The 24,294-nt window shown below is 34.7% G+C and overlaps 1 protein-coding gene across 1 annotated transcript; it reads left to right on the top strand.

Annotated features, from left to right (window-relative positions):
- Positions 1-12,975: 12,975 nt before the first annotated feature.
- On the top strand, positions 12,976-19,318 carry LOC132902261 (uncharacterized). The gene is made up of 3 exons (XM_060946637.1): positions 12,976-13,346; positions 13,543-13,740; positions 19,153-19,318. The coding sequence occupies exons 1-3, from the start codon at positions 12,976-12,978 to the stop codon at positions 19,316-19,318; spliced, it is 735 nt and encodes a 244-aa protein (XP_060802620.1).
- The last annotated feature ends 4,976 nt before the right edge of the window (positions 19,319-24,294 follow it).

Genomic DNA, 24,294 nt, shown 5'->3' with positions numbered 1-24,294 from the left:
TTCCAGTCAACCGGTATTTAATTTACAAACAAAAACAAAGTATTTAATTTGATCTTGTACGGTTGACATAAATGGGTCATATTACGCATTATGGGAACGGACTTTTTAAGCACGAAGGGAAATTCGTGCTTAAAACGTCCTCATAACTGCGAGTTGCGATCACTGCTTCAATATAAAACATTCAACAACACATTATTTTTGGTTGCATAAAGATAATTAATAATATATACGCATGGAGATTGGCAAATAAACTATGTATATAACCTATTCTAATATAATATTCATTAAAATATATATTTTATTTTAACTTTACAAGTTTGGATAAAAAATGTTCATCGCATAACAGTTAACTATAAACGAAGCAAGTCGTGGCTATTAACTAGTTTCGTATGAATAATTCATATTTTTAAGAACGCAAGATACGGGCTAAGTCGATTCTTAATCAACATTTATTACCTCTACCGCATAGTGTAGCTATTACAATGCGTAGCATACCAGTTGGAACCGGTCCGACCAAACTTTATAGGTTCCCATCAACTTTATGAATTTTAGTAACCATTTTAGATTTAAATTATAGGTATGAAAAGCCTAAAGTGAGACGCGTTGAGTGATTTACGGGTTAAGATTTTAAAAAATGAATTAGAAAGTGTGGTACGCCTTTAAATTTATTAATATTGAGGTGCACTTTAATTTTTAATACTTAAGGTACCGTTCTGATTCAGAGGTCAGATTACTAGGAGTAAATTCAATAGGATAGGATAAGGAGTCTGATTTTGCTCGAAGGTCGAAGCTGCTGAAGTTATATGGTATTACAATTTACAAATAATGCATGGATACGCTAAGGAAGTACTTTTCCTTTAATTCCCTTTACTATAACATGCAGTTACTAAGCAAATAACAAGAAGTAATTAATGGATTACGAGTTTTTTAGGATCTTTGTGTTTAATCATGTAACAAATTTTTTATTCATATTTTTGCATCCGCGAATTACTAACTTTTCTCTCTGAAATCGGAATAGTACCTTAAAATAATTATAAAATATTAATAACCGTCATTGAAATTTCACAATAATAATAGCAGTTTAACGATTATTACGGCTTAATTATCAGGTAGTAATTTATTCATTTTAAAAGTATAACCATGGATTTATATAGAAGGTAGGTATACCATAGAGTTCGGAACAATATTAAGCGTCTATATCCCTCGCGGGGTTGACGGAGCCAACAGTTTTAAAGAACTCATAGGCCACGTTCATCTGTTTGGCTTAATTGCTAGTCTAAAGTAAAATTTTCAATTTCATTTTAATACTTATTAAAAATCTTTAGAAATATGAAACGGGGTTTGATGCTTTCTTACTATACTTTGCTTACTATATTAATTATTTTTGTACACAACAGGTACCTTCTTTCGCTACCTAAGATTTTCAAAATTATCGTAGTAGGTAGGTATATACTAAAACGGACATGACAAAACAAAAAGAATTCTCCTGCCATTTGCCTAAAAATGAATGCAAAATAAACATTTTCAAAATGAATAAATCTATTGATAGTAGCTTATAAAAAAGAAAAATATTAAAAAAAAATTGTGTTCCAAATTTGAATATCTTAGCTACCGGCGTTGTTCACACTGGGATTCGGTACAAAACGAGATTTGCATACGCCACAGGGACGTGGGAACTTTTGAACAACTGGTAGCGATGGGCTTAAGACGTCAGCAAAAATATATTCCAAATTCAATTGATTACTTGTATTTATGTAAATTTCCGTTATATCAATATTGTAATATATTCAGAATGCAAATACGTCGATACACATAGATTATTCAGAGTCTCTTGGGTTAAAATGTTTCTCTTGAGATGTCCCAAATTCTAGTGATTGTTGTTTGATTTGTGCTATACGTATGGTAATGTGGATTTCCAGTCGACGAATTATTGTAAAAGGCATGACATGTCGAGGAGAATACACCAAAAGGAAGGTCCACTTCTTTTTGTTATGAAGAATATCATGAGAAAAGCATGTCAGTTTATTATTTTTCAAACTGAAATGAAATAACAAATAGTTGCGATTTCTCTTTGTATAAAGGGAGAGAGTTAGTAAGATACAATAAAGTGTAGAATAAAAATCAATGTTTTTCAGATAATTATAGTGCAGTGTGGTTCCCGTCTCCAACAGAAAAAAGTATCCAAGACTACTGCATCTCTTTTCGATGGATGTCGTAAGAGGCGACTAAGGTATAGGTTTATAAACTTGGGATTCTTCTTTCAGGCGAAATGCTAGCGACATGTCACTATTTGAATAATCAATAAGCCAAACAGCTGAACTTGGCCTATCAGTCTTTTAAGACTGTTGGCTCTGTCTACCCCGCATGGGATATAGACGTGATTATATATATGTATGTTTGTATGTTTTTCAGACGACCCGAGTTTGAAATAAAAAATCAACAAAACTAGCTGTTTCCTGCCGTTCCACTTGCGAATATACTGACCGTAGTTTCTCTCTCTCTCTCTTGTCGCATAGGATAAAAATCATCAATTTTCTCAAAGTACAGTAGCATTAAGTGTCACAGCGAATACGCCATTACATTTTTCACCGTCTATCTAATGAAGAAGCATCATAAATCGTGGGTTCCAAGTAACAACGACATTAACACGTGGGAAACCTATCGCAGTGGCGTTTCAATCAGAGAAAGGTGTCCACAGCACAGATTCATATTTTATTCACTAACGGTAGCCGCGTGTGAACTCGCCCTTACCTGCGTGGGCGCGCGCGCAATGAACGCGGCGGCGGCCATTTTCTTTTATAACTGTCAAAATTCACAATTTACGATTTGAAACTTTATTGACAATAAAATAAGGACACGTCTAACTTTAATGAATATCAAAATGTTTTACATGATTGATTGAATAGAACGGATATAAGCTACTGTATGCATATACATATATATATATATTTGTATATTGTACATTGATACTCATTAGTTTTTTTATTGCGTCTGATAATGTTGTGTTGGGTAATTACAATGTTCATTTGTTATTGTTAATTTATTATTCAGTTGATTTAAAGGTCAATGTAATAGAGAAATTGAGTGTGTAGTAATGAATTGAAATAAAAGAGGTTAAAATAAAATAGATCTTATTTACACCACGTTACGTTATTAAGTCCTTTAAATTTATTTAATTTGCCGAATACATTCTATGCAGTAATGGGAAACCCATTTTGACAACAGACCTGTATATTTAAAAATAATACCTTGAACACTCTAATTACAATTTGAATCTCAAAACCACCATAAAGCCTTAGAACTCAACGTGGCCTTTCAGTCTTGCGAGACTGTTGGCTCTGTCTCCCCGTTAGGCATAAAGACGTGATTAAGAATAGAATAAAATAGATTTATTTCAATAATTTTTGTCAATTCCTTATGGAGAATACCTACATAAGAATTTACCTATGAAAAAAATCACATTAAATTCCTACTTGTTCCCCGCAAGTCCCACCCACAAAACATGACAAAAATTGCGAACGCGCCCCCATACGGGACCATTGCCAAATCACCCCATGCCAATCAATCGAGACATCGGCTTACGATTGGTTACCCTACACGTCAGAACATATAACCAACATAGCTCGACCCCTGAACTTATCACATACGGTTTCGATTAGAGCTCACGAAACAATGGACGTCTAACACGTATGACGTAATAAAAGTTTTATTTTCCCCCGATTTCCCCCGATTCGGGGATCCCGCGGGTATTCGGCCAATCAAATTAAACGTCGCGATTGACGTTCTGACATTCCAAATTCGAATTTCATTTTTTTAATGGTACTTACTTTTATTTTGGTAATGACAACTTATTTTTTTTAATGCAAAAGTAGCAATGCAAATATGCATTTTTGTTGCTGTTCACCTAAAAAACTCCTAAAAAGTATAGATTAAAATTTTGCAGAGAATCCAAATAACACCAGCCGCAGTAGAAAGCTAATGTTTCATACAAAACAGAGCTAACGTATTTTCTTCATTAAATATTCTTTACATAGGCCATTAGAGGTTTAACATGATATATTATTATTTTTATGGGTTCAAAGTCATCAAAGACAGAGCCAATAGTCTTCAAAAGACTGATAGGCCACGTTCAGCTGTTTGGCTTAATGATAGAATTGAGATTCAAATAGTGACGGGTTGCTAGCCCATCGCCTAAAAGAAGAAGAAGAAATGTCGCCCTTTACGACATCCATGGGAACAAGATGGAGTGGACCTATTCTTTTTTTTCATTGGTGCCCGGCACCACACGGCACGGTGCTAACTAGCACCATGTAATTTTTCTGTGAATTTATGCTTTTTTTTTTAAGTTTCTTTGTATAAAATTGTTCCACGCGGAAGTATTCTTTGTGAAGCTTCAAAGCTTCAAGTAATTTACGTTTGTACCTAAAAAAAATATTATTAGTATTACCATTTTATAATATTACAGTATACCTAATTTTAGAGAGCAACATACATACATATCACCACGTCTTTATATAACGGTGTAGACAGAGCCAACAATCTCGAACAGACTGAAAGGCCAAGTTCAGGCATTGAGATTCAGATAGCGACAACTTGCTAGCCCATCGCCTAAAAGAAGAATTACAAGTTCAAAGATTTCCCTTAATTGACTTTTACAGCTAGCACACACTATGTTTTTTCATCGCTACCATACCAACATGGAAACTTGCAACACCAACTTCTTTACCGGTCAAAACGGTCCGAAACTTAATAATAGCTGTTGAATTTGTAATTTAGAAATATAAAAAAGAACAATAGAGCAGATCACCTATGATCGCAAGGGGTTGCGCCCCCCATAACATCAAACGGAACCCTTTCGTTTCATTATTTCTAAAACTTATACTACGTGCGTCGGCATCCAACGCTGTTTTTTATTCAACTCCTATTATTTTATAGTGTGAGTGTGACGCGTTGTTTAGTGTAAGCGCGACGAGACCTACTTGAGTGTTGTATCAATTTGCTGATTCACAATTCTGTTGTTTTTTTTAAGTGGTTGGTCATTACAATTCTGATTTGCAAGCGCTACAATTTAGATTACCCTCAATAAAATAAAAATCAATGGAAAAAAGGACCACTCCATCTCTTTTTCAAAGGCGATTAAGGGATAGGCGTATAATCTTGGGATTCTTTTTTTAGGCAATAGGCTAGCAACCTGTCACTAATTCTATCATTGAGCCAAACAGCTGAAGGTGGTCTAGCGGTCTTTTCGAGGGATATAGACGTGATTAATATGTATTAATAAAATAAAAAATATCGTATTAAGTAATAGCCACACATATCCTTACTTAAGTATGATAAAATAGACTAGACCAGACTGAGTGACCTGAACCAGTTAATCATAAGCGTACGTGAAACAGGCCGATATAAAGACTAACCAAATTTTAAAATGCAGTGATATTTGCTTAGATAAAGTCCACCAAATAACAAAACCAATGCTGTATTCATATTAAATAGCAATTCCATTGGTTTCTGAACATTACCAAATAAACGTGGGTAAGTACAGTCTTAGGAGTTCGATTTCTTATAAATTTTATAATTTTATTTACCGGAAAGAATATCGTTACCTTTATGTTAATATGCTCTTTGTGATTTGGAATGCATAAAGTGAGCATTTTTCAATAAGAGAAACCCGATTTGTCATTATAACATCCTAAGTCCGCATTGCGTTCTCTCTTTCTTCTCTAAAGAAGGGATTTGGAGAGGAGTCTGAGATACTTAAGTATATCACCACGATCCTGGATAAGATAATGTAGGTTTTTTTCTATTACATTGTTACTAACAAGTATCGGTAAATAAGTCATCATCTAGAACTTAGGCTGATGAAATTTTGAAGCAATTCAACCAACGATCAACACCTTTCAGTCGCGCTACACAGCCCTTCACTGAGTCGGCCGCTTCCAGCATGACGTATCACCTTTGCATATTAATTCACCGTTTAATGCAGATAATAATAATACCACCTTTGTTTTAGTTCGTGGGCCGTCTGTACGTTTGTTTAAACTCAACGAACTTTTCTACCTTTACAAATTTAGAGCCGTGTGGTTTCCGATAGAGTAGATATAGAACCACAATAAATCTATCCATGCAAAGAAAAACTTAAACCAAATCATACAACAAAAGTCGGTAGGTAGATAACCTTTCTGGGATTTTTTTCGTGATAGTAGTTAAGAAGAAACCAAGAAGGATTCAAAGTTCAAAAACTAAAACTATTTTTACATGTCATCATGATTGACAGAAAAATTAATACAATATAACAAAATTTCAGAAAGATGCAACTAAAATTACCGTAGTTTAGAAAGAAAATACAAAAATGTAACGTACCGTATGCCGAACCTAAAATCAGTATAATTTTTTGACCTCAAGATGTGCGACAGTAAATCAGATTGCCTCAAAATGTATCAACCCATGTTAATTGAAGAACACTCCGACAGCTCAGACTTTGAAGAACCCACACTAGACGTGCCAAAAATAAAGAAAAACAAACTGTTACTGAATAAAGAGTTGCTAAGAAAAATCAGCTTAAGAAGTAAAAATTTGAACTGTAGTAATCATAAGAAGTGTGATGCAAATAAAGGCAAGTATGACAAGATATTTACAGAAAAAAAGGTTCAAGTACCTGATACAGAATACATGATAAACAATATAGAATTGAATGATTTGGGAGAGTTCAATAGACTTAATCAACAAAAATGTAAAGTAGCAAATTATTCTATAAGTGAGCTGTACTTCAGGAATAAGACGCCGTGTTTGTCTAAAATTTTCAGACGCTCAAGTCGTTATGACAAACATTTGTCTGTCATTGAGGAAAATAATGTTAGAAATGATCGGAAGGAAAACGGATGTAATGTTTATAATGTTCTTTGTAACAACAGTTCTAGAAAATTAAGGAAAATGAGAGTCTCCAATTTAGACCAACCTGTTTATGAACTTCAACGTAAAACACATACTTCATTTAACTCCTCAATCATTTTGGATTATGCAGCGCCACGTGTTAATAAACCAAGAAAACCGTCAGGTCAATCTACTTATACAACGTTACCAATATTTTCATCAGTATCTAGTGAACTTGACGTTGTTACATTAGAAGACAAAGAATACTCTAACACTAGATATTATCATAATCAGTACAAGAAAAATACGTCAAAGCCACAAACTGAGAAAAAAATCAGAAGTTCTTACGAAGTAAATTATGCTAACAAACAAAATTATCAAGTATTTTCTTCTCCCAAAAATGACAAGGACGCAAATACATCATTTCACAATGATAACTTAAATCACGATGTTTTAGGATCCGAGATATTTTGGGATTATGTGGCAACTAAAGTTGAACAGAAAAATCGTCAACAAAAGGGTACATGTTCAAAGCCATGTGATTGTTCACACGACTTAAATAATTCTAAACCTAAAGACGCCTGTTGCAATAAAACGAATGCATGCGGGGCTTGCAAGGCGGGTGAATGCTTTGACAATGAAGAGTTTAGCATGTGTCTGCCGCCATCACCAAACTATGTAGTGCCTGAAGGAAAAAAGCCGATTAAAGCTGAATGCCAATGCCCCTCAGCTGAATCACTCCCAAAATCGTATGATAAAAAAATTGATGACGTCAAGACAAGAAGTTCAAAACCCTGTCAGCAAGACCATGAATTAGTCAGCAAATCTTTAGCCAATAAATATAAAGGTAAAATCCTTTGTATCCATAATCCACAATGTATACTCATAAATGGATGTCTTAATGTGCCTCTAAAAGAAAATTCTACTCCAACATGGTACGTTACGCAAGATAAGAGTAATAAATATGAGCAAAATAATATTACAAACATGACTACAAATCACATCACTGATCTAAATAATGACCAATCGCACTCAAGGTATATCGATGTTATGCAATATTATAAGGATGAAGATAGAATAGAAAAGGAAACACAAAGTTTGTGCCATCATTATCCGCCTTGCAAATACGTCAGGATGTGTTACAGGCAAAAGTATTCGCCTAAATTAGACGTCTGTTGCGTCCATGTGCCAATGTGTAGGAAGGTTCCACAGTGTGTATTGGAAACTGAGGATTTTGAATACGGTTTTGCAACTTGTGATCATAAACCGAAATGCACCGAGCTGCCTGTATGTGCGAGAGAATGGATAATGTTTGGTGAGATCTGTAACGTCCAAAGTGAAGTGAAAAATTACAGCGATTTAGTTTGTAAACATAATCCTCCATGCATTAAAATTCCGAGGTGTCTCGGCCATAAAATGTGTGAAGGTCGAATGCCCTGTGCTGCTATACCTGATTGCACCCATCAACCTCCGTGTGATACAATACCAGCATGCTTTAGGAGGACTCGAAAAATGGTTTCAACCTGTTCTCAGTACCCTGCGCCTTGTCGTATAGTCTAGTCACTTCTCCATTATTTAAAACTATCTGTTTATTATAATTGTGAAGGAGATATAAAGAAATACTTCCTAATTCATCACCATTATCAATGATGTAAACATGATTGTTTTGACTGTCAATTATCGTTCCCAGATTGTGAATAACGATTCAAAGTTCGTTTGATAGATGCTAATTTCCCTGTCTATCATTTTTATTTGCAGTTTTTTTTGTTCATTGATTAGACGGATGTTTTTTTATTAGCAAATTCAGACAAATATAGTATTACATACATTGCAAACAGCTGAAACAGTTTTAAACTGAAATATTGTAATATAAATTCTTAATAAAAGAGAAAGTTGCATCAATGTTTTGTTAACAAGCACCAAAATTTTGATTTCTTTAACCATTTGTATGTGATTATCAGTCTTTTAAGACTGTTAGCCCTGTCTACCTCGCAAGGGATAGACGTGATTATAGTTAAGTGGATGTTGTACTCACTATTTGAATCTCAATTCTATCACTAAACCAAACAGCTGAGTGTGGCCTATCAGTCTTTTCAAGACTGGTGGCTCTGTCTACTATGTATGTATTTGTATGTGTAACCTATGCCTACCTTTCCCACATCTCTCGCGTTGGTTAAATTCTCATCATCATTCATAGTTTCGATTTTTCTTTAAACTTTCTTTTCTTCTTTTCTAAACTTTCTTTTCTTTCTTGAAACTTTTTCTTGAAACGAGCCCGGGGTTCACCGGTGACAACGCTCTTGTGGTGAGTCAGATTTCTACACGAAACGACCATCGTCTGACCTCCGAAACCTTGCAACCGAATATTACATTCAGATAAAGATTTCTAGCCCAGCTTAAAACATAAAACCCAAAAAGTTTATAAGTATACGAGCTTGCACGAAGAGAACTAATGAATGTGGATGAAGCGAAAGAAGTATGCAGGGATCGTAGCAGTTGGAAAGATGTAGTATTTTTCCTACCCCTCTGAGTCAGAGGCGTGAGATTTATGTAAGTACTAGCATTTGCCAGCAACTTCGCCCGCGCGAATATAGCGCCAAGTACACGCGAATTAGCGCTACCTACACAATACAGATCTCACGCACATCTCTCGAGAACTATAGTTCTTACCGGGATAAAAAGTATCCTATGTCTTTATCCAGGCTCTTAATTATATATACGCATTTTTTTAAGAAGATTGGTTGTGTAGATAACGCTTGAAGAGGTTACAAACAAAAGATTCGCTTTTAAAGTATTAGTTGGGACATTAATTAGTTTATAAGCATTATTTCCCTTGATTGATTTTTGTAAACTAAAAAGACAGTGCCGTGTGTATCCCGGCACCCATACAAAGAAGAATAGGACCACTGCATCTATTTCCCATGGATCTCGTAAAAGGCGTCTTAGGGCTTACAAACTTGGGATTCTGTTTTAGGCGATGGGCTAGCAATTATGGAATTATCCAAGATATTTTGTGCCGTGTGGTTCCCGGCACCAATACAAAAAAGAATAGGACCACTCCATCTCTTTCCCATGGATGTCGTAAAAGGCGACTAAGGGATAGGCTTACAAACTTGAGATTCTTTTTTTTAGGCGATAGGCTAGCAACTTGTCACTATTCGAATCTCAATTCTATCTTAAAGCCAAATAGCTGAACGTGGCCTATCAGTCCGCTCAGGACTGTTGGCTCTGTCTACCCCACAAGGGATATAGACGTGATTGTATGTATGTATGTATGTATGTATTTTGTGCATAAGTATCCATTTTCTGTCGTACAGCTAATATGTTGAATTGATGAATCTGCCTAATCGACGAATCTGTCGAGTAGCGAATCTGCCGAATTACGAATCTGTCCGATCCAGAATCTGTCGTACACCGAACAAAGGGCTCTGTCTACCCCACAAGGGATATAGACGTGACCATATGTATGTATGTAAAAAAAGACATCAAAAATGTATTCATACATTTGCTTACTTACCTCTCCATACAAAACAGAGTGAACGGAATAATTCATACGAAACACAATTGAATGCTAATGAAATCTTTCGGAACATTCTCTCACGGGCTAAACGCGTTACTTTCATACAAATAACTTCACATTATTAATATTTTTAAACGGTTATATTGAACACGGTACATTCATACAAATAACTTTATTTATTGTTAGTTTTTATATTTTTACCACACACATATGTTTATCTCGGCTTTGTTCCTCACGGGGTACACAGAGCCTACCTGAGATATATATGTATGTATATAGCACTGAAGAAGAATTTGCATTTTGCTAAGTAAACCTTTTGCTAATTAATCTTATTGTTGCGAACGTAAGTAAGTTTGTTACCTCATTGCGCGTTACTTAGCTAATTAAAAAAAAAACCGAGTATCTTTCATCCCGGTAAAAACCATAGTTTCCGTGTTATTTGCGGAAAACCTGAATTATCTATCTTTTAAGACTGTTAGCCCTGTCTACCCCGCAAGGGATAGACGTCATTATTTGTAAGTGGATGTTGTACCTATATAAGTCGGGTTGTTACACGAAGTAAAAAAATCTGGATGACACAACGCTTTGGGCATTTCAGTTGGTCCACGAGGAAAACGTGGGAGTCTTTCCTCAACTTATGCAGGGAAACCTAACCCATTTTGTGAATGTATTCTCTCGTCCACATTCTATTCTAAATTTGGATATATGTGAAGTTGAAGTTGTTGAAGAAAATGCTGCAGTACAGTTTGTTACCGTTTCTTCTGCACTGGCGCCTTGGAAGCGGCAGTAAACTTAGTTTTAAGTAATTTATTTGACGTCAACCAATGTTGTGAAATCAAAAGTTTTGACAATTATTAAGCGATATGAAGTATCCTATAATAATTAATAAATAAAATTTAAATTTGAATTTGGATCGTGGTTTCCTTAATGAGCAGGATTACTCACGATGTCAAACAATGGTTGACTGGTAGATAATGCTTCTAGCATTAAGTCCGCCAATTGTGCTATACATTTGTATTTTATATAATAAATTTAAAATATAAAAATAAGTGTGACCCGTAACAGTATTGGTTATAGCAATCGATTTTATAGAAGACTAGCTGTGCCCGCGTCTTCGTCCACGTGGAATAGTAATTTTGGATATCATTGAAGCCCTGAAGGATAAATAATTTTTCCCGTTTTTTTTTCACATTTTCCATTATTTCTTCGCTCCTAAAAGTTGCAGCCTAAAGCCTTCCTCAATAAAAGGTCTATTCAACACAAAAATATTTATTAGCGCGTTCAAACAAACAAACAAAATCTTCAGCTTTATAATATTAGTATAGGTAACTCAGAAATGAGGTTTCGGAATAATACATTACTTACTTGCATCGCCGTGGTACAATTTTTTAGGCTATGCATCCCCAAAAATATATTTATCGTGCGTGCGATAAATTATAATACAGTCTCCAATTCGAAATAAGGTAGGGCGAAGTATTTCTAATCTGTAGGTATACGTTACCAAAGAATTTTATCATTTCAACCGACTAAAAGTCCAAAACCAGTTGTAAGGTTGTAATAAAAAAATTCTTTACAACTTCAATCAAAATTATACTCTACAATATCAGCTTAAAGTTGGAATTTCTCTACCGAAGTATTCCATCTTGGGACCTTTCGGAATTCGGGTGGCTGTGATCAAAAACTAATGAGAAGGGTGAATGAACCCGACCAGTTTTGGACCCGAAGTAGTTTTGGGCCCATTGGGTCCATAAAACTACAACTTATGGAAATGACGCAATAAAAATACGGGCCTAGAATTATTCTGTAACCTGAGACTACATTTTTGAATAAATTCGAATTGGATTTTTTTATTTTTAAATCTCATGGCATCATCGTAGTATCAAGATTGGTTGTGTTTGTTTCAAATTTTTGAAATAAATCAGCTGAAAAAAGGCTTAGATGAACGTAATTCAAGGTACCATGATTATCGGGACTATCTGGCCAAAGGTCCAGGTCAAGAGTACCATAAACTGACTTGTATTGCATTTAATGAAAAGAATGATGATTAAGGATGAAGCGAAAAAGATTTTGTCTTTGCCTACCCCTCCGGGAAAGTGGTGTGATAGTACCTACTCATTCTATTATTATATCTGATTCCATTCTGGTCTAGTATTGAAGTATCACGTAAATTCCAATCACGTCATTACCTAACTGGAGTAGACCTCATGGTTGTCCCGTGGATTAGTCAAGTCAGGTTTTTACACGAAGAGACTCGGTCTGAACTCCGCAACCTTTTCAGAGGAACCTAAGTACATACAGCCTTGGCCAAAAGTTTTAGGCACCCCTTAAAAATACACAATCCATGTTTACTATTGAAACAATGAATTAATACTTATCTTTAATGTATTGTCAGGGTCATAAAACGTTACCTGGCACAGTAGGTGGCATATTTTGAGGTCATGAAAAACCCTGGTCACCGAAAACAAAAGATTTCAGTTTTTTGTAATCTCATCAGTGATTATATGACCAGTTGTGTTCTAGACTTCAACTAGTAAACGAGCTGTAATTTTTTTTGAGCGACAAATTGACATCATATTAATTCTAAAATGCCCAAAAAAAGTAAAATTACTATTGAAAATCGAGTGAAAATTGCACTTTTACACGAACAAGGGCGATCCCAGAAAGAAATCGCCAAGTTGGTGAAATGTTCGCGTTGCGCTGTACAGTCTGCCATCAAATGGTTTGCCGAGACCGGTACCCACGACGAGAAACCACGAGCAGGCCGAAAACGTGTGACAACGGATCGCGAAGATAGAAAATTGGTTCGAGAGTCACTGAAAAATAGGAAGAAAACTTCATCCGCGCTTGCTGCTGCTTTGTCAGATGAAGCTGGAAAGTCAAAAAGTTCGCGAACCGACAGAAGAAGACTCGGCGAAGCAGGCCTAAAAGGTTGCAAAGCCAGGAAGAAGCCTAGGCTGTCAGAAACTAATTAAAAGAAGCGCCTAGAATAGCTTTGCAGTACCAACATTTCACAGAGGAAGATTGGGCTAATGTGGTGTGGTCTGATGAATCTAACTTTAAGGTGAGTCAATTCTAGTAGTTTTCTTATAATTAAGAACTTTTCCTTTTTAGTTCCACTCTAATATTACAAATTATAATCAATTTCCTAATAGGTATTGTTTTTTCCTCAACCAGGTTTTTGGGACACCGGGTGTGACCTTTGTGAGGCGACGTATGGGCGCAGAATACCATGCAGATTGCGTTGTACATACTGGCAAGCACGGCAGAGGTAGTATTATGATCTGGGGCTGCATGGCTGCCGATGGCGTTGGTGAAATGTTTGTTTGTGAAGGTCGTATGAACAGTGAAAAGTACATCCAAGTACTCAAAACTCGTCTAATACCATCGCTAATAAGCATTTACGGTAACCTCAACCTAGACGGCGTCATTTTTCAGCAAGACAACGCACCGTGTCATAAGTCAGGGATAGTGATGCGTTGGTTGTTGAAAATAATATTGAGGTGCTGGATTGGCCGATGCAGTCTCCAGACCTCAACCCAATTGAGCATCTTTGGGGTATTTTAAAGCAGAGGATCAAGGAGCATAGTATTTCATCAAAAAGTGCATTAAAAATGCATTAGTTTAAGAATGGAACAGTATTTCTAGGAATGAGTGTACAAAGTTAGTACGCAGCATGCCGGCTCGAATCAGTGCAGTAATAAAATCTAAAGGTGGACCTACTAGATTTTAAGCTTTTCTTGTTTATATTAACCTGATTTTTAAGAAATAAATAAATATAGAAAATAAAAGTTGTTTTACTTCATTATTTTAATAAAAGTTGGGGGTGCCTAAGACTTTTGGCCAAGGCTGTATGTTGCTTGAATGTCTAACTTATGAGACACAGGTTTCCTCACGATGTTTTGCTACACTGTAGACTAGAAGCATTGGAAGTTTTAATAGAGCAGAGATTGTAAGCCGCGTGTAAGGTATTTTAGAATGAGATCACTCTATATCTTTCCCATAGATGTCGTAAAAGGCGACTAAGGGAAGGGCTAATGAACTTGGGATTCTGTTTGTAGATACAATCTGAACAATTTACAATTTGAATCTCAATTCCGTCATTGAGCCATGCTGAACGTGGCCTTTCAGTTTTTCCAAGACTGATAGCTCTTTCTACCCCGCAAGGGTAGGCGTAATTATACGTACGTAGAAGTCAAAATAAAAACACCATGTAAGTCACGCTGGACAACTACTATAATAAAGTGTTAGAATTTCAGAAATTGCTTAGAAAGTGTAATGTTCAACGTTAAGAGTCACGTCAACGAGCCTAACTGAACATAGACATTAAACAGATAGATAAATAATAAAAAACTAGGTACCTATGGAAAAAATATGATTTAAGGTAAAAATAACTCCTTACAATGATATTTTTTATACAAACAAATTTAAAGTGTTATTTCCATTGTTTTTTTTAAATACTTAAGCCTTTAAAAAGTATGTATTTCTAAATTATTATGATGAGTTATTATTTCTGCGATAACAGGCAGTTTCAAAGTCAACATCAACATCTGTCAAACATATAAAAAGTACAAACGTTAAAAAAAGAAATAGTGTTAAAATGTTTGTCAAGGTAACACTATTTTTTTAAATCAAAGCTTTGCATATTTTCACAGTCTACAAGCATTTGTGCGAAGCTTCGCTCCCGTGGGAATTTCTACAAAAAAAGGAACCTACGTAACGCCTGATAAAGAAAACTGTAGAATTTATTTTGTTGAAATTAGGCACAGAGGCAGATTAGACCTTCAAGAGTATGAGAGAGAATATGAAAATTTCTTTGAAAGTGTTCCTGCGTACAAAAGTCCTGCACAAAAATGTAAATACATACATACATATAGTCACGTCTATATCCCCCGCGGGATAGATAGAGTCAACAATCTTGAAAAGACTGATAGGCCTAACGTGGCCTATCAGTCTTTTCATCCCCCTTTATATCATGTCATTTTAAATTTCAATTTTATCTGCAGGCATCTATAGGAATTTTTTTGTTTGTTTTTGGTTAAAAAAAGCGAATATCTCGCATTAAAATTGTTATGCAGTCTGTACACAACAAAAAGGCAGATTGACAAGTATGAATACCACCTTAATTGACATTCATTTCGACACAGGTCTAATTAGGATAATTGTTGATTGGAGAGAAAAAAATTGCAAATAGCATTTATAGCTACAAGTGCAGACATTCATAGTATCCGAATACCGAATTTAATTGATTGGCGTTTTTTTTTTTTGCTTCAGTAGCAAGCGCTTGTACAGAGTGCCATATAGAAAAAGATACAACTTTCTCATCTTAAACATAGGCTCGGTATAATAAGAAGTTTAGGTATCAAAGAAAATTTTTAATGGTTAGTAAATTCATCTGTAGATTCATAGATTCATTTATTAAATAGGATTCTTAATTATTATTTAATTCCAAACATACATACAAATTTCCCGGAGGAGGCATTTTGTGTAATTTTTTCGTCGATAAAGGTTGACCTTACATTTTATCAGATCTTAACCGAGTTTTTTTAACTTATAATGCATGTGTTATATATTCTCTCGTATAATAAAGATTTATAAAAAAACCACAATCGAAAGAATAAATGTGCTAGGATCCCAACATTAGCTGTGTTTCCAACTATATATTTAATTATTCCACTTTGTGGTGTTTATGGGGTAATGACGGTTAATTACGGTTTAGAATTTTGAAAATTGCACGAGGAACAGTCTTAAAAAAGTATTTTACAATCCCACACTTTTAATCATAAACTTATTATTAATAGTTTAAAATAATCTCAATTTATCAAAGTAGTGGATACCGTTCTAGCCAGCGGAAACATGCAATAAAAAATTCAAAATTCATATATAATTATCATATTCAACAACTTTTTTAAATATTAACACGGCATAGCCCATTTGTATGTTAATTAATGGAATGCCTACGTTTCTATTTTAGGCCAAATGACTGGTCGATAGTGGGTACATCATAAATATTCTTTAGTAAGATGTTAAGAAATGAAAAGGGTACCTGACAAATACTTCTTAATACCTTTTTTGGACAAAATCAATCTGCGTTTTTTGGAGGTGATAAAAAAAATGTGATTTTTTTTTATTTCATTTCCCATGTCAATACTACATTGTAACAAGCATGTAGATGTTGGTAACATTAACTTTGGCCTGACAACATCGACGATTCCCTCGTTTCCTTGAAAGATATATTAATGCAATGCAATGGCGAGCTCTCTCCTGCATCGACCTATGAGTATAAGGTCACAACATGATATTAATGTATATAATAAACAAATAAAATTGTTTATTTGTTTATTACAAATAAAATTGTTTATTTGTTTATTACATCTCTCGCACACATTCTATTCTAAGTTTGGATATTTGTGAAGTTGACGTTCTTGAGCTGCAGTGCAGTTTGTTACCGCTTCTTCTGCACTGACGCCTTGGAAGCGGCAGTAAACTTAGTTTTAAGTATTTTTTTTGACGTCAACCAACTATTTAGATTTAACAGATTTATATTTGTAAATTGACGTCCGGTGAAAATGTTGCAGTGTAGTTTGTTCCGCCGCTTCTTCTACACATGCGCTTTGGAAGCGGTAGTAGTTATAATTAGATTTAAGTGATGTGACGTCAATAAATGATACTTTGTATCCAATTTTGAAAATAAATCTATTCTATACTGTTGACTCTACCTACCCCGTAAAGGTTGAAGACATGATATATATATGTAAGTAATATGTACTGAATTATGTCTTTCCTCGTTGAAAAACAACCACGTCTAACAGCCAGTATTCTAGTGTATTATTTCCCCTTATTAATGTTGACATGTTTGTTACTAGGAAGAACACGTCGCCTCTAATAATAAGTACATGTCAGAGCCTATTACGGGTGCCAATTATCTTATTTCTATATTTACATGGCATTAAAGATAAATATTACGTGTCATTATGATACCCTCGTGTGTCATAGTGTAGTTGATAACGGGTGATGGTCTACTGTCATTTATTTAGTCTGTTGCTGGTGGCAACTTGCTACAGAATCCATACTATAATCTGTACTAATATTATAAAGCTGAAGAGTTTATTTGTTCGGGTAATATCGGTAAAAATCGGGCAAAATTATTCATCCTTGAGGGCTTCAATGATGCCCAATATAACTATTCCACGCGGACGAAGTCGCGGGCACAGCTAGTAATATTATAATTTCGAAAGTTCTAGACGGCCTCAGCAGTAGTACGCTCGTCTGTGACATCGGAGGTCCCGGGTTCGACTTCTGGCCAGGGCATGATGAGAAAATAACTTTTTCCGATTGGCCTGGGTCTTGGATGTTTATCTATATAAGTATTTATTATAAAATATAGTATCGTTGAGTTAGTATCTCGTAATACAAATTTCGAACTACCTTCGAGGCTAACTTAATCTGTGTAATTTGTTCCGTACCTATACATACATACATACATACATAAACTCACGCCTCTTTCCCGGAGGGGTAGGCAGAGACTACCTCTTTCCACTTGCCACGATCCCTGCCTACCGATCCGTACCTATATATTAATTAATTTATAAGTTTTCACGTGTTATTTACTGAACCAATTGAACTTCTTGAAATTATGCGTAAGTGGTAAGTAAGTGAACAAGATGGAGTGGATGACTATCCTTTATTTGCATTGGTGCCGGGAACCACACCCCCCTTTTGCACACGGCATTCGTTTGAATCACAGGAATTTTAATAAAACGTAGGTACTTACTACACACAAAAGATTTTTTTAAATAATTGTTCGCATTTGGTTATTTTTGTTAATATCATTCTTATATATGTGTACTTGCTTGTTTTGAATTATCCTATAAATAATATATATCCTATACCTAAAGGTGACCGATTGACTACTGGTTAAAAATATTTTTGTGGTGAATAGACTATTTATCGAGGAAGGCTTTAGGCGTACTTATTTGTTTTGAAACATCCTATAACGAATATCTATCCTATAAAGGTGACCGATTGACTATAACCGATCTATGAACGCACTACTCAAACCACTAGACCGATATAGCTGAAGTTTGGCGTGCAGATAGTTGATATAATGTAGGCAACCGCTAAGAAAGGATTTTGGGAAATTCTCGCGGGAACTGAAGATAACAGGGTTTTTTGTTATACGCAAGAGGAGCCGCTGGCGCTCTCTAGTTGTAAAATTAAAAAAAAAAATGTTTGTAACCACAAAACTTTATAATGATTCACTGCCCTTTTTCTTTTATTCTGTAGAATGATACATCATTGAATCATCGGTGAATCATCACAACCTACAGCATTAAATTAAAAAATAAATCATTAATATATCTAACATGCGTTATTCGTGGTTTCTCATTCATTTCATATAAACCATAACCATACGGGTAGCGATAAATATATGATTATATGCTTTTTTTTTAATAAAGTTACAACAATAACTACAAATGAAAAAAATAAAAATATTCTTCTTCCTTATGGCTTTAGGTTCCGGTTGGATTTGAACCTGTGTCTTTCTACGCGTCACGCATCGACTATCGACGCTGCAATACAAAAAATAAACATAATAGGTATCTGGTATTTAAGAAAAAGTTTAATTTTTTCATGTACATAAAATATCAGACAAACTTGGGAACATTTACAGCTTCTTCAATCTTCCTTGTTATTCTTCTTCTTTGGTGTTCTTCTTCGTGTTTTTTTAATCTTCTTTGATGTAATGGTATTCTTCTTTGGAGATGTTTGGCAAACCCAAGAGCACGGTATGAAGTTCCTACGGTGTTACGGTACGTAGGAACTCTATACCTCGCTAGTGGCAGTCACCAGGATATGTTCGTCTTCTGGAATCTTCTAGCACCATATGAAGGCTTCGATAATGGTTTTAATGGTTTAGTTTGGTTATGAGCACGATTTCTTCATTTATCTTCAAGCAAGTAGGCAAAATAAACAGCACTGTCTTAAGTTTCCTAAAAAATATAAATTGAACGAAAATAATGCAGAACAAGAGAATACTGCCAACCTTAAAGAAAAATATAAAATGATACGTTAGAATTCACATGGTTCCAAATTCAAATGTAAAACGCAAAGGAAGACCACATTTAAATTTGAAAAGTAGAATTGCCATGCGATAAAAGCGACCAGGTGGCTAAAGGTAGCGCCATAATTAATTTTGTAGTTTGAAATTACCATATTTTATCCTAAAGAAGGGATTTGCAAGTAGATAAGTTACCAACCCCTTAAAGGTACGAGTATGCAAATAAGTATCGCCGTGGGAAGCGAATTTGCATAAGAAATTCGAGTTAGGCACAATAACAAAGTAAGTACAGTAGCGAATTTTATTATTATTTACGGGAGTCGAGATTCAAGGTCAAGCATTTGCATACCGAAGTGTGGGACAATCAGTTTGCCCTATTGAATGGTTCGCAATGAAAATTTGCGTATAAAAAGAAGTAGGAAGCGATGAAGTTAGTATTATGGGAATATGGATATTAAAGAAATTGTTGACGTGAAGTATGTACTCAGGCTTTTTCAAGTAGTGTAATAATAAGAAATACTAGGAATGAGAAATAAAAACAAAGTTACAGAAATGCTATGATAAAAAGTGATAATAAAATAAATAAACGGAAATAGGTACTAACAGTGCAAGCGTTAAGAACTAAATAAGGTTTTAAATTATAATTATCTGACCGCTTAGATTGACTCTCAGAGATTAATAGCGGAAATTGTTAAAAAATAAATCACTTTTATTTTCTATAGAAATCTATTTTTTAACAAGCGTGTAATCTCTTTAAAATCTCGACTGAATTACGACTTTTTTATTTAAAGTTACGAAGTATAGGTAATTATATATGCATTTTATTTTCAATCTAGATTAAAATGAAGCGAGGTTTCATTGAATAAGCAGAACGAATTACCTGTCTTCATAAATTAAATGTCAGTAACTCATTACACCTCATTAGGGGTATAATCCTCGTAAAATACTTGAACCTATGTTGGTGCTGACGCGACAGCCGTCAGCTACTGGATTTTTATATCTTTATTCCTTTTACGGCTACTTTGAAGTTGTTGAAATGCTTTTTTAATTTTTTTTAAATTTCATATTTATTTTATTCCCGAGACAGTAAAGTTTGAGCAGAAGCTTATAAAATATAGTCTTTATTCAATAATCATTTCAGTTTCCCTTTCTGCCAGAGGTAGGTAGTTGCAGATTTACATACATTTGACGGCCTCTGTGGCTCAGCGGTAGTACGCTTGTCTGTGACACCGGAGGTCCCGAATCCCGGCCAGGGCGAGATTTGAAAAGAACTTTTTCTGATTGTCCTGGGTCTTGGATGTTTATCTATATAAGTATTTATTATAAAATATAGTATCGTTGAGTTGGTATCTCGTAACACAAGTTTCGAACTTACTTCGAGGCTAACTCAATCAGTGTAATTTGTCCCGTAAAAAAAAAAAAAAAAAAAAAAAAAAAAAAAAAAAAAAAAAAAAAAAAAAAAAAAAAAAAAAAAAAAAAAACATAGATAAACAGATTTACAATCATTTTTACTGTATACTTACATACTTAAGTCTTTACTGGTAATAATAACATTTAAAGAATTCCAGTCGAACAAAAAGAAATGTTTTACGATTTGCTTATCACATTACGGCTACTGGTGGCAGTTAATAACAGCTCTCAGTAATAACTTATAAGCTAAACCTGAGCATTAATTGTGTCATATACGTGCTAAATTAATGCTTATTTACTGTCGTCTTAAGGCAACCTACACATGTTCTTTAAAGTTCAATTTTAATGAGCCATTAACATGAACTCGACGACTGACATGTCTACACCCTCTTCATAATTAGGACAGGCGTAGTGTCAACATTAAAATATATATAAAATAGAATGAAAATATTTACAATAACAATTTTACATATTATTGATGTTTAAAAAAAGGTTCTAGGCTAAATTTCGACAGGTATACATTTAAAATAAGAACTGCTTTAATATTAAGTATAATTTGACACAGGCCAGCTTTACCTTTCAATGCGGTTCTAAAATTTAAAAATGTCTATGAGCAATTCCTTTTTTTTATTAAGTTTCTTAAACCAAATTTGACGTTTACATTTTGAAGTGATTATACAGAATACTAAAAATACCTAAATGTATTTTTTTTTCTCTCATGTTATTTATGTGCAAAATAAGATTCGCGTTGTTATATCGCTACATAAAGATGGCGGGTGAGAGACGAGTCAGACAAATCCCTCTCATTTTAAGGATTTGCTGTTGAAATTAGTTCGCAAATCTGAGGCTTACCAAGCCCCTGTTACAGATGTAGATGGGAAAGGGATGTAGATAAATAACCCTAGCAAGGATTTGCGTTAACATTTACATTGCTTATTGTTTCTTAGAAACTTCAGTTATTATTAGTGTTCAGTAATAGAGTTCAATATGGATAGTCAGAGTAAATTATTTTTTAAAAAAGAACTTTCATAAAGATATATGTGCTATAAAAATAAGTTTTGAATTATAATAGTAAGATATGCTAGACAATTTAAAAATAATACTAAAATAGGAAAAACGTGTAAGTACAATAGCAGATTATAAATTAAAAATCGATCCCATTAAGTCTTAATTTTGAAACATATTTTAGTAAATAAATGTGCGTCTTAACCAAGTTTAGGTCTGACTTACCTGCATCTGAATTTATGTGGAACAAATGTGGCGATGGCTAAGTAATTGTTCATATCAATAACATACGTGGAAAGATTTACGTGGGGACTAAAACGAATGAAAGTTACGCGTAGCACGATTAAACCAATTTCCCTAACCTAATTCCAACTAAATATGTATGAACGTCTCAATTGAAAAGCCACGCAACATGGCACAATAAGTGCGGTTACACACGATACATAACATATAACTCAAGTAGCGAAAACGGATTCTTTAGAAACTTGACAAGTGAACGTCGCGTGTTAGCCAGCAGTTTCCTCGCACAAACCACTGACGCGACGCGAATGCCCAATAAATACGAAAGACGCGTAAACAATCTTCAATCTTTGAAAGCGCGTAGCCACTCCTTTTTCAGAATTCAAATTTCGAATGGCAGTATTGCCAAACAAACAACTTTAAAAGCCAGCTACTCACAATGCGACGAAGCGAGAATACTGCTCATGCGATTCGACTGGGTAAATACTCTCCCGCATACCACACATCTTGCGAATGCCTTAAAAGATTAGGTAAGTATTTTAATGCAGCGGATACAAGCCATTTGCCAGGGAAAAAGTAGCCTCTGCCAAAAGCCATTGCATGAATGCGTACGTTTATGGCGACGACATTTCCCGCGCGTTCCATATTCAAATTTTATAGGCGCAATTAAAAAACATTGTAGGGGCTAAATGTCTGGTGCTCCATACATAGACAAAGATATTTTTCGTCTAGAATAAAAAAAAATACAAGTATTTGCAGCCAGTGTGAGCAGAGTTTCATTAATCGGATGTATTCTTAAGTCTAGCACACATGAAATACAATATTGCAACACGAACATACAATATGAAATAATACGTCGAGAACCCTCGTAAGGGCAAGCTAAGCGTTTTGTGTAATTATGTGTTAAGTTGCAGTTTAGACTCTCCGATTGCTTTGTTTCGCCTCGCCATTTTATATTGAATTATGGCGCTGTTTCGTTCGAGAATGCACTTGCTATTTGTCGGGCCGCTAAAATGCAAACAGTCGTTTCAGGGAGGCGTTTAATGGCAGCATTTTAATAGCCATTTCGTACGTTATTCGTTACATTTATGGACGCTAATAAAAGTGTAAAAGTATATAAATTATATTTTTGGATTTTTTTGGTCGACGCACGTTCCAGCTGTGTTGCCAGTCGACGTTAATGTAAGTAGTCATTCTACTGATTCATGGTAAAAATTATACAACGTATTAACTCAAATCTACCCATCAGTTTTAAATCTTATAGATTCTTGTATTTCAATTTTGACATAGACATGCTCTGTCAATCTATCTACTAGAACATTTCCTATTTCAAGAGCTCTCGCACCGCATCGAGAGGGATCTCCTAGACAGGAAATATACCATTATCAGTCCCTCCAACACACCAACACATAATACCGACATGCATACGGTTCACATATAGGGCGCGTACCCCACGAATTACCCCTGAGGGTAATTTTTACCCCATCACCGAATGTCGCCACCCACTCGACTCATCATTCGATATTTGAATTACTTATAAGCAAAACGTAATTCGATTTTTTGTTTTTTTATTGACTTTTGCGGTCTTGCCGGCCAGTTTTAACGTAATTATCTTGTTAACTAGTTTTGCCTCTGGGTTTACTTTTGTACATTTTGTAAAGATGTATAATTATAGTGTAATGATATATCCCTGCTTTGGTTAATTTTTTACTTATGCAATTAGAAGACAAAAGATCTAAAGTTAGACATGAGAAATATTTTCAATTGGAGTTGTGTTAGTAAATGATAAAGGTGTTGTTATACTTATATGAAACTGCGCATAGCATTGAAATAAAATTTCTAAATGTCGTTTTTATTTCGTACAATTAATTTATTCAAGGAATATGCAAGGAATCTGAATAGAATAGGAACTATATAATCGTTCCGACCATAATGATTGCTCACTTTATTCGCTTTTTCGAAGTTGCACTTAATTTAGTTTTGTGGGGTCGCGTGTCGTGTTGATTTGTGGTACAAGTTTCATTATAGAAGATTTGGGGCAATTTATATAACTGCTCTTGTGGGAAAAACAACAAATGTTGATCATTTTCGAAATAATATAAAGATGCTTATCTTTACATTTGAATAATTTAGCCACAATGAAAAGGACTATCAATTGTAAATTTATAATTTGTAGTAAAAATTTGGTGAG

Source organism: Amyelois transitella, chromosome 11 (assembly GCF_032362555.1).
Source record: "Amyelois transitella isolate CPQ chromosome 11, ilAmyTran1.1, whole genome shotgun sequence".
NCBI classification, from domain to species: domain Eukaryota; kingdom Metazoa; phylum Arthropoda; class Insecta; order Lepidoptera; family Pyralidae; genus Amyelois; species Amyelois transitella.
This window is presented reverse-complemented; position numbering and strand designations above follow the sequence as displayed.

Coding starts and splice junctions, on each gene's coding strand:
- LOC132902261 (XM_060946637.1), top strand. CDS start 12,976: ATGCCCAAAAAAAGTAAAATTACTATTGAAAATCGAGTGAAAATTGCA. Junction 13,347..13,542: donor GCCAGGAAGAAGCCTAGGCT/GTCAGAAACTAA, acceptor ATTTCCTAATAG/GTATTGTTTTTTCCTCAACC. Junction 13,741..19,152: donor GGTCGTATGAACAGTGAAAA/GTACATCCAAGT, acceptor TCTTCTTTGGAG/ATGTTTGGCAAACCCAAGAG.